The sequence below is a fragment of the Cebus imitator genome, unplaced genomic scaffold, assembly GCF_001604975.1.
Source record: "Cebus imitator isolate Cc_AM_T3 unplaced genomic scaffold, Cebus_imitator-1.0 Scaffold196, whole genome shotgun sequence".
Classification (NCBI taxonomy): Eukaryota; Metazoa; Chordata; class Mammalia; order Primates; family Cebidae; genus Cebus; species Cebus imitator.
The window spans coordinates 2,415,852-2,431,373 of record NW_016107511.1 but is presented as its reverse complement, the minus strand read 5'-3'; the positions used below and the strand labels follow the sequence as shown (position 1 = coordinate 2,431,373).

At 37.1% G+C, this 15,522-nt stretch overlaps 1 protein-coding gene across 4 annotated transcripts in view; it reads left to right on the top strand.

Annotated features, from left to right (window-relative positions):
• Positions 1 to 15,522, top strand: part of ERCC6L2 (ERCC excision repair 6 like 2) — a 143,567-nt gene that overhangs the window by 88,338 nt on the left and 39,707 nt on the right. For all 4 annotated transcript variants that reach the window (XM_017547197.2, XM_017547192.2, XM_017547201.2 and 1 more), the window contains 3 exons: positions 7,048 to 7,200; positions 10,918 to 10,998; positions 12,278 to 13,439. In XM_017547197.2, coding sequence (XP_017402686.1) covers positions 7,048 to 7,200; positions 10,918 to 10,998; positions 12,278 to 13,439 — 1,396 coding nt within the window. The remainder of the gene's footprint in view (positions 1 to 7,047; positions 7,201 to 10,917; positions 10,999 to 12,277; positions 13,440 to 15,522) is intronic.

The window sequence follows — 15,522 nt, the reverse complement described above, 5'->3', positions numbered from 1 at the left end:
CAGGCCAATATCCATGATGAACATAGATGCAAAAATCTTCAATAAAATACTGACAAGCCAATTGCAACAGCACATCAAAAAGCTTATCCACCATGATCAAGTAGGCTTCATTCCGGGCATGCCAGGCTGGTTCAACATACGCAAGTCTGTAAACGTAATTTACCACATAAACAGAACCAAAGACAAAAACCACATGATTATCTCAATTGATGCAGAGACGGCCTTTGACAAAATTCAACAGCCCTTTATGCTAAAAACCCTCAATAAACTAGGTATTGACGGAACATATTTGAAAATAATAAAAGCTATTTACAACAAACCAACAGCCAATATCATACCGAATGGGCAAAAACTGGAAGCAGTCCCTTTGAAATCTGGCACTAGACAAGGATGCCCTCTCTCACCACTCCTATTCAATATAGTATTGGAAGTTCTAGCCAGAGCAATCAGGCAAGAAAAAGAAATAAAGGATATTCAAATAGGAAAGGAGGAAGTCAAATTGTCTCTACTTGGAGACGCCATGATTGTATATCTAGAAGACCCCATTGTCTCAGCCAAAAATCTCCTAAAATTGATAAGCAACTTCAGCAAAGTCTCAGGATACAAAATCAATTTGCAAAAATCACACGCATTCCTATACACCAATAACAGACTTAAAGAGAGCCACATCAAGAATGAACTGTCATTCACAATTGTTACAAAGAGAATAAAATACCTGGGAATACAACTAAACAAAGGATGTAAAGGACCTCTTCAAGGAGGTCTACAAACCACAGCTCAAGGAAATAAGAGAGGACACAAACAGATGGAGAAACATTCCATGCTCATGGTTAGGAAGAATCAATATCGCAAAAATGGCCATACTACCCAAAGTAATTTACAGACTCAATGCTATCCCCATCAAGCTACCAATGACCTTCTTCACAGAACTGGAAAAAACCACCTTAAACTTCATATGGAACCAAAAGAGAGCCCACATAGCCAAGTCAATTCTAAGCAAAAAAAAGCAGGAGGCATGACACTGCTAGACCTCAAACTATGCTACAAGGCTACAGTAATCAAAACAGCATGGTACTGGTACCAAAACAGAGATATAGACCAATGGAACAGAACAGAGGCCTCGGAGGCAACACCACACATCTACAACCATCCAATCTTTGACAAACCTGACAAAAACAAGCAATGGGGAAAGGAGTCCCTGTTCAATAAATTGTGTTGGGAAAGCTGGTTAGCCATGTGCAGAAAGCAGAAACTGGACCCCTTCCTGACACCTCACACTAAAATTAGCTTCAGATGGATTAAAGACTTAAACATAAGACCTAACACCATAAAAATCCTAGAAGAAAACCTAGGCAAAACCATTCAGGACATAGGCGTAGGCAAGGACTTTATGACCAAAACACCAAAAGCATTGGCAACAAAAGCCAAAATAGACAAATGAGACCTAATCAAACTCCACAGCTGCTGCACAGCAAAAGAAACAGTTACTAGAGTGAAACGGCAACCAACAGAATGGGAAGAAATTTTTGCAATCTACCCATCTGACAAAGGGCTGATATCAGAATCTACAAAGAACTAAAACAGATTTACAAGAAAAAAACAAGCTCATTCAAAAGTGGGCAAAGAACATGAACAGACACTTTACAAAAGAAGACATACATGAGGCCAACAAACATATGAAAAAATGCTCATCATCAATGGTCATTAGAGAAATGCAAATCAAAACTACATTGAGATACCATCTCATGCCAGTTAGAATGGCGATCATTAAAAAATCTGGAGACAACAGATGCTGGAGAGGATGTGGAGAAATAGGGACACTTTTACACTGTTAGTGGGAGTGTAAATTAGTTCAACCATTGTGGAAGACAGTGTGGCTATTCCTCAAGGACCTAGAAATAGAATTTCCATTTGACCCAGCAATCCCGTTACTGGGTATATATCCAAAGGATTATAAATCATTCCTGTATAAAGACACATGCACACAAATGTTCATTGCAGCACTGTTTACAATAGCAAAGACCTGGAACCAACCCAAAAGCCCATCGTAGACTGGACAGGGAAAATGTCGCATATGTACACTATGGAATACTATGCAGCCGTCAAAAACAATAAGTTTGTGTCCTTTGTAGGGACACGGATGAACCTGGAAACCATCATTCTCAGCAAACTGACACAAGAGCAGAAAATCAAACACCGCATGTTCTCACTCATAGGTGGGTGTTGAACAATGAGAACACATGGACACAGGGGGAGCATCACACACTGGGGTCTGTAGGGGGGAAATAGGGGAGGGACAGCGGGGGGTGGGGAGTTGGGGAGGGATAACATGGGGAGAAATGCCAGATATAGGTGAAGGGGAGGAAGGCAGCAAATCACACTGCCACGTGTGTACCTATGCAACAATCTTGCATGTTCTTCACATGTACCCCAAAACCTAAAATGCTATTAAAAAAATACTCTGCAAAAAGCTTTTTAAAAAATTATATTTTGAGGTGTTTTTTGTGGGGTTGGGGAGATTGGTGGTATTCTTTGTTGGTCGGGGCATTGGAGAGATGCTCATATACTATTGTTGAGAAACAACTAGTATAGGTATTGTAGAGGCCCCATACTTAAGTTGACAGAAATCCTGTCACATATGCCCAGTGAAGGATGACAAAGGAAGGATGACAAGGGTTTTTATTTAGCATTGCTTGCGTTTGTTTAAAAAACAAACCCAAATGTCCAACAGTAACAGAATGATAAATTCTGATACCTATGTTACTTTGTGACAGTAAAATTAAATTGCAGTCAGATCAAATGTACTGATGTGGCAAGATGTCTTAGACATTTTTAAATGAGTCCAAAAAGCAATTTACAGAACAATATATACAGTGTTTTAATGTGCTTACACATAAAACTATTTCTGTGTGTTAAGACTGTCCCTGATTTATGACATGGTTCAACTTCATATTTTTTCAGTTTTATGATGGTGCTAAAGTGATAACCTATTTGTGTATGAAGTATGCTCCTCTATTTACAATGGGGCCACATCCAGTTAAGCCTGTGCTAACTCCAAAACTTACTTTAGACCTAATGGTATTTTCAACTTACAATGGGTTTATTTAGAGATATCTCCATCATAAATTAAGGAGCATCTGTATGTATAAATAGCTTTAACTTCATTGAAAGATGTCTAGAAGGATACACCTAAACATTACAGCACTGGTTAGACTAGTAAGGAGTGACCTGTATTGTTCGTTCATCAGGGGCTTTTATTTTGATATCTTTTGTTGCATTTGTTGTAATAACGCATTCAGGATATTTTATACATTTTAAAAATATAAACATCACTTCTCAGCAGCTGTGCTCCTTCAGGCTTGGAACATTTAAGCAATCTAAAGTTTGGCATTCAGAAATTCATCTCTTGTGTCGGGTGTGTGTGTGTAAATTTATAAGTATTTGCAGAAGAATGACAAGAATAGCACAAAGAACCCCCAAGTAGCTTCACTCTAATTCCCTATTTGCTGACATTTTACACACTTGCTTTCTCTTTCTGTCAGCCATTATTCTTTTTCTGAGCCATTTAAGACTTCTCACCACCGTGTATTTCCCCAAAGAAACAACACTCTCCTACCAACACTCTAAATTTTCCAGTGTGTATTTCCCCAAAAGAAGTACACTCTGCTCCTTAATATATACATTTAAAAGTTTTACGCATTCTAAACACCCGGTTGTATATACTGTTCTGCACCTGGTTTTCCCTGCCCCCCACGCTCCTCTCCAAAATGCAGTTATTCACATCAAGAAATTAACATTGATAAAACATGATGCTATAATCCACAGGACCCATTCAATTTCCCCACCTCTCCCAGCAAGGTCTCTTTTTTCCTTCTGGTCCAGGATTTAATCAAGGGTCATGGCTCCATTTGCTTGTGTCTCCAGTTTTCTTCATCCTGGGGTAATTACCCACACGTTCTTTGTCTTTCAAGACCTTGACCATTTTAAAGAATAAGGCCTTTCTTTGTGTAGAATGTCCTTCAGCCTAGGTCCATTTGATGTTTCCTCATGTCCGGACTCAGGCCAAGCAGTATTGGCACAAATATTACAGGCACGATGCTGTGCTCTTTTTGTTGCATCAGTCAGAAATCACATGAGAGTGGCCTGCTTTAACTGTTCCTCACGTTAACCTTGATCACAAGTCAAGTTTGTGTCGGCTGAGTTTCTTCACTGCAAAGTTACTATTTTTTTCTTTGTAATTGATAAGTAGTTTATGGGGAGATCCTGTGAGACTGCCAGTTCCTCATTCCATTCCTCATCAAACCTGCACGCATCAGCCTTAGCGTTCATTTGTGATTCCTGTCTGAATCAGCTACCACTGTAATGGTTGTCAGGTGGTGATTTTTCTATTTCCATTACCCTTCTTGATTATTCTTTGGCACTCTACCATTAATGAGCTTTCCCTTCTATTTATTTAATCTGTGTGGTCTCATGGCTTCCTATTTTTGTAACAGATTACAACCCATTGAATATCACTGTTTACTTTGATGTTCATATTGTCTCATATTTGACTAGTGGGAACCCATTAGTGTGGTTTCTGTGTCATTTCTGCTTGCTCTGATCATTCTTTTTGCACTTCTTTACTGTGATAGGCTGAATAGTAGTCCTCCAAAGATGTTGACTTCCTAATCCCCAAGCCACTTAGGTTATCCACATGGGCCAATGTAATCACAAGGATTTTTAAAATAAGGGTCAGATGTGCACATCTCCTTCATCTCTGCTTTCTCTGACCCTATTATCTAATAACCCATGGTAAGGAAGCAAAGGGTCAGAGAGAAAAATACAAAGATGCCACACCACTGGGCTTGAGGATGGAAGAACAGTCATGAACTTGTTTATTTTGTCTGTTGTTAGGATGAGATCCAGACATTTTTCTTTTCTGCATGGATTTTTCTTAAGCTACAAACTAAGTTACATTTTCTAATTACTAATTGTTCCCCTACCCTCTTGAATTCTAACATGATTCTTTTAATAGCCTACGGATGGAGACACCTGATTTCCACTTTTACTGGAGCCACTTTGGAAAACAAAAAAGTACAAAATAATGTGCTTTTTATAAATTTTGTGATAAAACTTTGCTAGGAAGCTTATAAAGACTCAAATTAAGGCTGCAAATTACCTCGGTGATTATAGTTAGATTTCCTGCAGTCTGACAGTTTGAGTGTTTAAGGTAGTTTCAATAGCAAGGGTAAAATAGGTACAGGTATTGATCGACTTACGACCTATGCAACTTACGACCATTCGACTTTACGACCACAATCGCTAGCCACGACTGCTCCGCATCTGGCAGCGCAAACGTTGCCCAGCTGGGCGTAGACAGTGCGGACCAGCTTCCGGCAGCACTACCATCTCCGCATGCATATAGCCTACTCAACTTACGACCAAATCGTGTTACGACCAGTGTGTCGGAACCAATCGTGGTCGTAAGTCGAGCACTAGCTGTATCTGGGCTATTACTTGTATCAATTGTTATGGTAAATCTGTACTCCCAGGATTACAGCCCATGTTTCTGGAACATTGGTATCAAACTGATCAAGTTGGTATGTTGATCCGTAAGTTCTTTAAAACTTCTTTTATATACCAGAAGGTCCCAAGGGTTTTAAGAGGGGCATTTTGAAAGTGAGAGGTTAGTTAATAGTAAATAGTAATTAGTAAATTTTAGATTCAGCGAAACCAAGGTACACATTCTAGGAGTGATACTTCTTAGCTGACAGCTATGAGCAAGTCCCTTAATTTCTCTAAACTTAAGTTACTTTATTTTTAAAATAGAAAAATTTTAGTTCTTTTATTTCTAAAATTGAGATGATACAAGGTTGTGAGGATAAAATGAGAGTATGTAAATAAAATGCTATTCATGTAATAAATGTTCAATAAATGGCAGCTGTTAGAGTAACTTATTACAGTGCAAATGAACTCTGATGATAATCTCAACAGGTAAGCATTTCTCTCTGTTTTTGAGACGGAGTCTTGCTCTGTCAACCAGGCTGGAGTGCAGTGGCACCATCTCAGCTCACTTGCAGCCTCTACCTCCCAGGTTCAAGTGATTCTCCTGCCTCAGCCTCTCAAGTAGCTGGAATTACAGGTGCCCACCACCTGGCCCAGCTAATTTTTGTATTTTTAGTAGAGAAGGGATTTCACCATATTGGCCAGGTTGGTCTCTAACTCCTGACATTAGGGGATCTGCCCGCCTCCACCTCCACCTCCCAAAGTGCTGGGATTATAGCGGGGAGCCATTATACCTGGCCCTTAAGCATCATTTCCCCTTAAGCATGTAATTCCTCCATGAATAAACTGAAGTTATTTTCCATTCTGTTCATTCTTTGTTTCTTTCAAGAAATTTTAAAGTATACATGGGGTTGATCAGATTGTATTTTAATTTTACATATTTATATTACATTTTGTAAACTATCCAGCAAATAGAGAGTGCATATTAATGTTAATACTGAAATGGTGTTTCTAAATGTTCCATGTCAGTGTTCTTTCTATATTCAAAATTATTTCAAAGATGCATTGTTTCTTAAAGCAGTGATAGCATTTTTGCTGTTAGTATGCAATGTAGTCAAGGCACAATTAGTTTGACACCAAGGTGGTTATCGTATCATTACGTTAGACTGCAATTTAACTTTAGTGATATAGTAATTACTTCTGCCAGTTTTAGTCGTTCTTGTTGTAATAAGAATTTAAAAAGGAGAAAAGTATATTCAAATGTAGGCTTTTATTATTAAACATTTATGTCAGGTGGATATTCCATAGAGATGTAATCTTGACTCAGTTGTTAGAAAACAGATAAAATAAGAAATATAAGATCTCTGCTTCAATAAGACTGGCCGGATTGTGATTATTTCACCATAATGGCAACATCTGCCAGGGAAATTAAAACAAAATTTCCTCCCTGAGGAGATTCTGCCTGCTCCAGCTAAAGCTGTGTCTATACAGGGAATGCCAGGAAATTCTGACATATTGTTGGAGCAAACGCTTCAAAAGTATCTTGTGTTTTTTCTGTTTTAGCAACTTCACTGTGTGGTGGTTGGAAGTGAAAATGCCAAACGATATTTTGAAGCAGTTCAAGGATCAAAAGAGCATCAAGGAGAGCTTTTTGGGATCCATAACCTCTTCAAACTAAGGTCTCAAGGGTCATGTCTTACAAGGGACATCCTGGAGGTGTGAACTTCTTCTCTGACCTTTTCAATAACATTTTAAATATAGTTTTTCTTCCTCAGGAAACTTGAAATACAGTTGCTGTTGCCTTTTCAGAGAAATTTCTGGCTTTCTTTATCAAAAATGCCTTGGAATTACTACTTTTAGAGAGTAAGAAATGAATTATTTTATCTCTAAACTAAGATTTTCCTTAGAGTAATTATAAATAATGTACACACACAAACACATATACTAGGTAGTATGTACTGCAAGGGCATTTTAAGATGGGCAGAGAGAAGTTTATTGTTTTGAAAACAGCTGTTGAAGTCAAGAACTAAAAAAAGAGGTTTTCCTAAATAAACAAAACATAAAATGTGTTCTGATTAAAAGTTACCAAATACTCCCTGAGATGTACTCTCATGTTTCATGGAGATTTTTTTCTGTTCCCAATAAAAATTCCACACCAATATTTTAAACTCTCCCCGTTGTGTTCATCCTCAGCATACAGTTGTTTCTTATTCTTAAAACAAAAGATTTTATATCCTTTTTTAAAAAGGTCTTTAAGTTCTTTTATATGCCAGCATACTAAGGATTCTAACCTATTTTCTAATTGATATTCATATAGGTATCATAAAATCCTGGAATATCATCTTTTTCTTCCTCCTCATGGTATAGATGAGGAAACTGAGTCTTAGAGAACTTCAGGATATTTTCCTTGACTTCCAGGACTTTGTAGTAAAATCTTAATGTACTTCATTTATTCAGTAAGTACCATAAAGACAGTTCAAGGCAAAATTGGTTCCTGTCCTTGAGGAACTTAAACCATCTTGACGGGAGGTAGAAGAGAACGTTTACATAGTAACCATGTAATGTCAGGAATCAAATGCTAAGCAAGTTCAGCAGTAAACTTGGATGGATGGGGGAGAAGAAGGTGTATATTATTTGAATCCTATAAATATTACTATTATACAATTTCTGATGTATACTGCTGAGTTTCTATTTTATAGTAACTACATTTGATTCTGAATTGAGTGGCCCATTTGGAGTCCCACATTTTGTATTTTTCCCCCTTGCTTTTAAATATGCTGTTTCTTTCATGAATTTCTTCTTTTCAGCTCCTCTCTTCATATCAACAGCTTTGTTTGCCCTCTAGCTCCCACACCCAGCTGCCATCTCCATCTAAAGTACTACTTGACATGCCTATATTCATGTTAAAATCGTCTATAAAAATATTAGCATGACATTATTCTGTTTTCTGTCATATATGACATAGTTATCTGTTTTGTCAGAATAACCACCTATTCCTTTGTTAAACAAGTGTTCTATAAGATATATCAGGATGACAAGTTATTAAGTAAAGAAAGTTCTCTTTTTCATTGTGCCACTGTACACCAGCCTGGGTAACAGAGCAAGACTCAGTCTCACACACACACACAAATGTCCTCTTGTTCACTGGTTATTCTAAGAATATCTTATTTCACCTTCAGAAGTGTTTATTAATGACAGGACCATCCGTGTCTTACATTTTATTTTTAAAAAATACCTAAGTTCTTCAGTATGCCAGAACACGAAGGATATTAACCTATTTTCTAATTGATATTAATAAAGGGTGACAAGGCCATCCATGTCCTGCATTTGTCTTGCTAGGCATATCATTGGCACTTGATTATTAAGTTAAATTTTAAATTAAAATTGCTCATTTGTCATCAATCAGAATTTAAAATTATTCAGGGTTGGTTAGATTCATGCTGCTTTGGGCCAAAAGGTGATTCGAAACGTTATTATTTCAAGCCCCATATAGTGGAAGCACATATCATAAAGTAAAAGAAGTATTTCATTTCATGTGAGACATTTTTAATTTTTAAAGGTTGTATAAAATCTTTTTAAAAATGTTTTAAGATGTAAAAATTTGAATTTTTATACTTTTTAAAAATCTTATGATTTCTGGGCAATTTCGTTCTATTTTGCATTGACTTTCCATTGTCTATATTATAGTTTCTCTTCAAAGATAGATATTGAGAGTTCATTTTACAAGTATTTATTGAGCATCTGTGAAATGTCAGGTACTGTTCATAGAGCTGTGCTTACATAAAAGAACAAAATAGACAAAACAATCCTGTCTACCAGAAGTCTGCATTCTATGTGGGGAGGCCAATGACAAACAGAATAAATAAGTGAAATACAGATTATATTATGCTAGGTTCTGAGGAACTGTCAAGGAAGGAGCATTTTTAGATGGGGTATCCAAGGAAGCCCTCACTCTGAAGGCCGCATATGAATATTCAAAGAGGTGAGGGAAGAAGGTGTGTTTTTGACAGGGGAAACAAATGCAGAGGTCCTAAGGGAGGAGCATGCCCCATGTGATATCACAATTTCAGGGAGGCCACACTGGTTGCGGTAGAGTATGCAAGAGAGCAAGAGATGGGGCAAGAGAGATGACGGAGAGCCAGGCCATGCAGGAACTTTCGACTTTTACTTGAGTGAGACAAAAAGCAATTAAAGAGTTCTGCATAGTCTGATATACATTAACTTGACTTACTGTTGAAAACTAGACGATAGAAGTACAAGGACAGAAGCAAGAACCCATTTAAGAGGATACTGCAGTAACCCAGCCAGGGTGAAGTGGTGGGTGGCGTGAGTAGTGGCTGGATGCTGTATATATTATCCAGGTGGCACTGACAGGATTTGCTGATGGGTCACATACAGGGTATGAGAAAAAGAGAGGAGTTAAGGATGGCTCCAAGGTGTTTGGGCCTGAGCAGCTTAAAACTGGAGTAGCCATTTATCTATGTTATAAAAAGAGTTTCAACAGCTTTCAGATTTCTAGTACTGCCACTTTCACCTGTTGTAGCCATTTAGCTTCTGTTACGGAGATAAATGGTAGCCTGGGAATGAGGCTTCCCATCCCATTGCTATAACAGCCTCGAGGAATGGGGAATAAAGGACTTGTAGTAATTCAGAAACTGTTTATCATTCCCTAGAGTTCCATAGAGGAGATTCTCCCTCATTGCCCTGGATGCCAGGTAGCTGGACCATGCCATTAGTATGTCTGTGTATTCCTAAGTTGGGCATTTGTAACTGGTAATGGTAGTATTATTTCTTCTTGCTCTGTCAACAAATACAGCCTTAAAAAAAAATGATTTCCTTTTGAGGAGAATTTAGTATTCTAGAATCTAGACCATTAGAACTCCAGCTAAATAATACAGCAGAAGCTTTAAAGTGCAAATACTTTCCCAAAAGTGTAGCAAACCTGTTATATAACTAAAATACTGCTTTTAATTTTATATTAGATGGACCTTTTTATTTTGATGTCTACTACACCTAAGGGGTATTTTTAAATGAATATGAACAAGAAATACAGTAACAATATAGGCTAGGATATCAAGTTTCCAATATTCAACATTGTGGTGTTTAAAATGTTAATATGTCCTTACCATAATTATTATATGGGAATGGTTGTTACGGATATTATACTGGGTAAATATATAACATTTCTTCACTCTCTCTCTCCCCATTAGTACTTTTAATGAAGTTGGCTGGAAAGTATTAGTTTTCTGTGTCTGAAAAAGTAAACTTTAAGAATTAGGAGTATTTTAAAATGTTACGTAAACCTTTGTATATGATTAGCAGGTTGAAAGATAACATTAAGAATGCTATGGCATGCACTGCTGTTGTTTGTCCGGTTGTGCTGCCCGCTGTGTTGCATAGCTATTTGCATTCTTTCTTACTGACGTTATGTAGAGAGAAGGCCAAGTGGAAGCAGGGATCATGACAGCCACAACATGGTTGAAAGAGGGACCTCCAGCACACAAACTAGAAATGGTAAGTTAATATTTGAATCTGAAGCCTGCAACACCTAGAAAACATGTACTGTGACAATTTTGTTTCTTTTCCTTTTTCCTTCACTTTTCAACCTATAAGAAAAAAAAAATTAAGAGTCAAGGACACAAAGTCAGAGGAGTATGGATAAAATTAGTAATGTAGGCTGATTTAACATTCATATCATAAGAACAAATTCAGGAGCAGTTCAGGCATTTACAGCCAAACTGAATTTTAACTACACCACACTGAAAATATAGTACCACCTAGTTAAGTAACCCATCCCAAATAAACAATTTTTGACTAAATGGTAAGTTAAGTGGAAAAATCACCATCAATGTATATTTAAAATTATTAAACGCAAATATCAAAATTGGTCTCATTCAAAGTGGATATTTTATTTTATTTGATGCCTTAATTTTGTGATCTTTATAGTAGTTTGCCATCTCATGTACCACAAAATCTTTATTGTCATTACAAGGCCATCTTAAAGGTAAAAAATATGTGTGGAAGGTTTTCTTGTTAATATTGCTGGTTTTTTCTTGTTTACTTGTAGAGTATTAACTATCAATTTATACCAGCCCAATGACGATAAATTTGGGGTGAAATTTTTATGAATTTAGAGAAGTACACAAATATCAAATATTGGCAAAAATATTACCAGATAATACTTTCCCACAATCTTTTACTAGTAGAGCCTCAGTTTTAGAAAACTGTAAGATATATTTAACTCTGATTATTGTGAAAAAATTACATATTGAATTTAAATTTGTAGCAAATTTTATTTCAAGAGTCTTTATTTCTGGTGATCAAGATCCTGTTAGCCTTTTAAATCAATTAGAACAATTTTCCAGTTATCAGTTCTTTACCTTGTTAACTCCTGTAATCTGTCTTATTCTTAAAGCATGATTGGAAGTATATGCTAGACTACAGTAAACTCCAGTAATTCTGAAGCAGCAAGTTGTGTGCTTTTCACTTTTGAGGCCAGAATTATGTGTCCTTGCATCTTAGAAGCCAAACACTTCACTTTATGTTTTTCTTCAAAATACTTTGATTATGTGGTACTCTAGTTTAAACTTTTATTTATTTTGGAACAATATTCAACATGGAAAGAGAAAAGACTGTACTAGACTATGATATTAAACGCTTTACATTTATTTATTAAATGTTATAAATACTAAGTGATATACTTGTACCTAAATTACCTGCCCAAAGTTGTTCAGTTGATTCCTTATTATTACCTTGAGGTTTTCTGAGGTTTTTATCATTGCTTCTTCTATAGCCTACAGAGCCTGACTGTCAGGAACGCAGAGGTCCAGAGCAAGCTGCAGAGCCACTGGCAAAGGAAGTGTATGATTTCTGCAGCGACTTCAGTGATGAAGATCCAGTGGGAGTTGCAGGAGTACAGACTGCCAAAAACAAAGCACCCGATTCAAGTAAAGCTTCCGCCTCTCCAGGACAGCTTACTTTACTCCAGTGTGGTTTCTCGAAATTGTTTGAGACAAAATGTAAAGCAGTTGAGGACAGTGATGGAAATACTGCTTCTTCTGATGAAAGTTCTGATGAGCAGCCCATATGCCTTTCAACAGAAGCCACAGTAGCTGATTGTGAGAAAAATCAGGACTCTCTTGGTACTTCAAAACATCAGAAATTAGATAACATCCTAAATCTAAGAGAAAAGTATATTTTTTATAAAAATGAGAAGATTTTAGAACAGAAAATTTCTTCTAAGTCTGATGATGAGAAAAAATTTAGAAATACAGATAAACATTGCATTTTACAGAATGTCTCAGAATCAGAAGATAGTGATGTCATCTGTCCTACACAATATCCAACTGAGAGATTCCCCAACAATAGTATAAAGTTTAAGCCACCCTTGGAGGAATCTGAGGATTCTGAAACAGAACACTCTGTAAAAACAAGAAATGATGATGATGGTCGAAAGACTGGTGACAGAAGAGATGGAATAATTTCAAAAAAGTTAAGTCCTGAGAACACAACCCCGAAATCTATTTTGAAAAGAAAAGTCACTAGTGATATCAGTGATGAATCTGATGACATTGAGATTTCTTCCAAGTCAAGAGTAAGAAAGAGAGTTACTAGTTCATTGAGGTTTAAGAGAAGAAAGGAAACCAGGAAAGAACTTCACAGTTTTCCTAAAACAATGAGCAAAACAAACCAAGGACGTGCAAGAGATGAGGATCATAACTCTCAATTTATTGATGATTATTCATCCTCAGATGAAAGTTTATCCGTCAGCCACTTCAGTTTCTCTAAACAGAGCCACAGACCAAGAACTATAAAAGATAGAACCAGTTTTTCTTCAAAATTGCCTAGCCAAAATAAGAAAAATAGCACTTTGATGCCAAGAAAACCAATGAAATGTTCAAATGAGAAAGTTGTCAATCAAGAGCAGTCATATGAATCAATGGATAAATTTTTAGGTAACCAAAGACACATTATGAAAACTTTTAAAAATATGTTTTGTTTTATCAAATAGTTCTGTGAGGAACTTTGAATCAAGATGCTAGATTGAGACATAAATAAGGAAGGGCTGGGTGGCAGGATAAATGGGAGACCACATATAGGTCAAGATAGAGAATGTTGCCGTCTACCCACGGACCCCCTCCATGTGCCTGTCCAAATCACAGCTCCTCTGCCCCCATAAATACCAATTATTCTAGCTTCTATAGTAATTACTTATTTACATTATATGGTTATATCACCAAATGTTCATATGTAGGTGAATTAGTTCATTTTCACGCTGCTGATAAAGACATACTTGAGACTGGGAAGAAAAAAGGGTGTAATGGATTCACAGTTCCACATGGCTGGGGAGGCCTCACAATCATGGCAAAAGGCAAGGAGCAAGTCACGTCTTACATGGATGGTGGCAGGCAAAGAAAGAGAGCTTGTGCAGGGGAACTCCTCTTTATAAAACCATCAGATCTCGTGAGACTTACTGTCATGAGAACAACATGGGAAAGATTCAGTTACCTCCCACCAGGCTCCTCCCATGACACATGGGAATTGTGGGAGCTACAATTCAAGATGAGTTTTGGGTGGAGACACAACCAAACCGTATCACTAGGTATTATGGTTTAGTCTCATTCATTTTTTAAAATGTTATATAGTGTCTTCTAATCTACAGGAATCCTCATCCCTTTAATTGCCTTACAATGTAACTGTGGAAGTACCTGGATCAACTCTAGAAGTTTCCCTCAATTTTCATTTTGCTAATTGTATCCTCTCCATGCATTTAAACATGCTCCTCTGTCCTCTATTACCTGTGAAAGAGCAGTTGGTTCCTGAGACTGGATCAACATTCAGAGTTTGTTTTTGCCTATACTCTCCCTTTTCTTCCGTTTCTAAAATGGATATACTACATCTTTACTGTCAAAGACACAGACATTGCATCATATACTCTCCCCACTTACACTTCAGTTACTCTTGGTCCATAGGTAACTACACATTTCATGCACTCCATCAGTCCTTAGTGCCAGTGTTCCTTGCATCACTCTGATTGTCCGAATCTTACTGTCTAGTAGATTCCTGAAGAAGTGTTTATGAGAATAATATTCCCTGAGATTCTTACAACAATTTAGTGCCCTTATACTTAACAGTTAAGTTTTGCTGGATGTAAAATACTTGGCTCACATTGTCTTTTCTTGAGTGTCTTGAAATACATAGCTTCGTTTTCTTCTGGCATAAAGTGTGGTATTATGTGTTCTTTTTTTTTTTTTTTCCTCCTTAGATTACCAGGGGATTTTTTTTCTTTTCATTGTCCAATAATTTTACTAGATGGTGTGTTGATGTTGGTTGTCCTGGGTCTGTATTCTTGTATACACAGTGTTGCTTCCACTCAAATTTTCTTTTGGGAAAGACTTTCTTATACTAATGTTTTTAGTTACTTGTTCTATTCCTTTGCTGTGGCCTTCTTCCTTAGGGACTCCTGTTACTCAGATGTTCAGTCATCTTTGCCTGAAGTCTCTCAAATCTTTTATCTCTTCATTTCATTTTGCTTTTTTAAAATATTCTGTTTTTCTTAAGGCTTATCTGTTGTGTTTATTCCCTCTTATGTTTCTTCTAGTTCACTCATTTTTTATTTTTATTTTTTTATTTTTATTTTATTTTATTTTTATTTTTTCCCATTTATTTATTTTATTGCATTTTAGGTTTTGGGGTACATGTGAAGAACATGCAAAATTGTTGCATAGGTACACACGTGGCAGTGTGATTTGCTGCCTTCCTCCCCATCACCTACATCTGGCATTTCTCCCCTTGCTATCTCTCCCCAGCTCCCCACCCGCCACCGTCCCTCCCCTATTTCCCCCCAACTGGCCCCAGTGTGTAGTGCTCCCCTCCCTGTGTCCATGTGTCCTCATTGTTCAACACCCGCCTATGAGTGAGAACATGTGGTGTTTGATCTTCTGCTCTTGTGTCAGTTTGCTGAGAATGATGGTTTCCAGGTTCATCCATGTCCCTACAAAGGACCCAAACTCATCGTTTTTGATAGCTGCATAATAT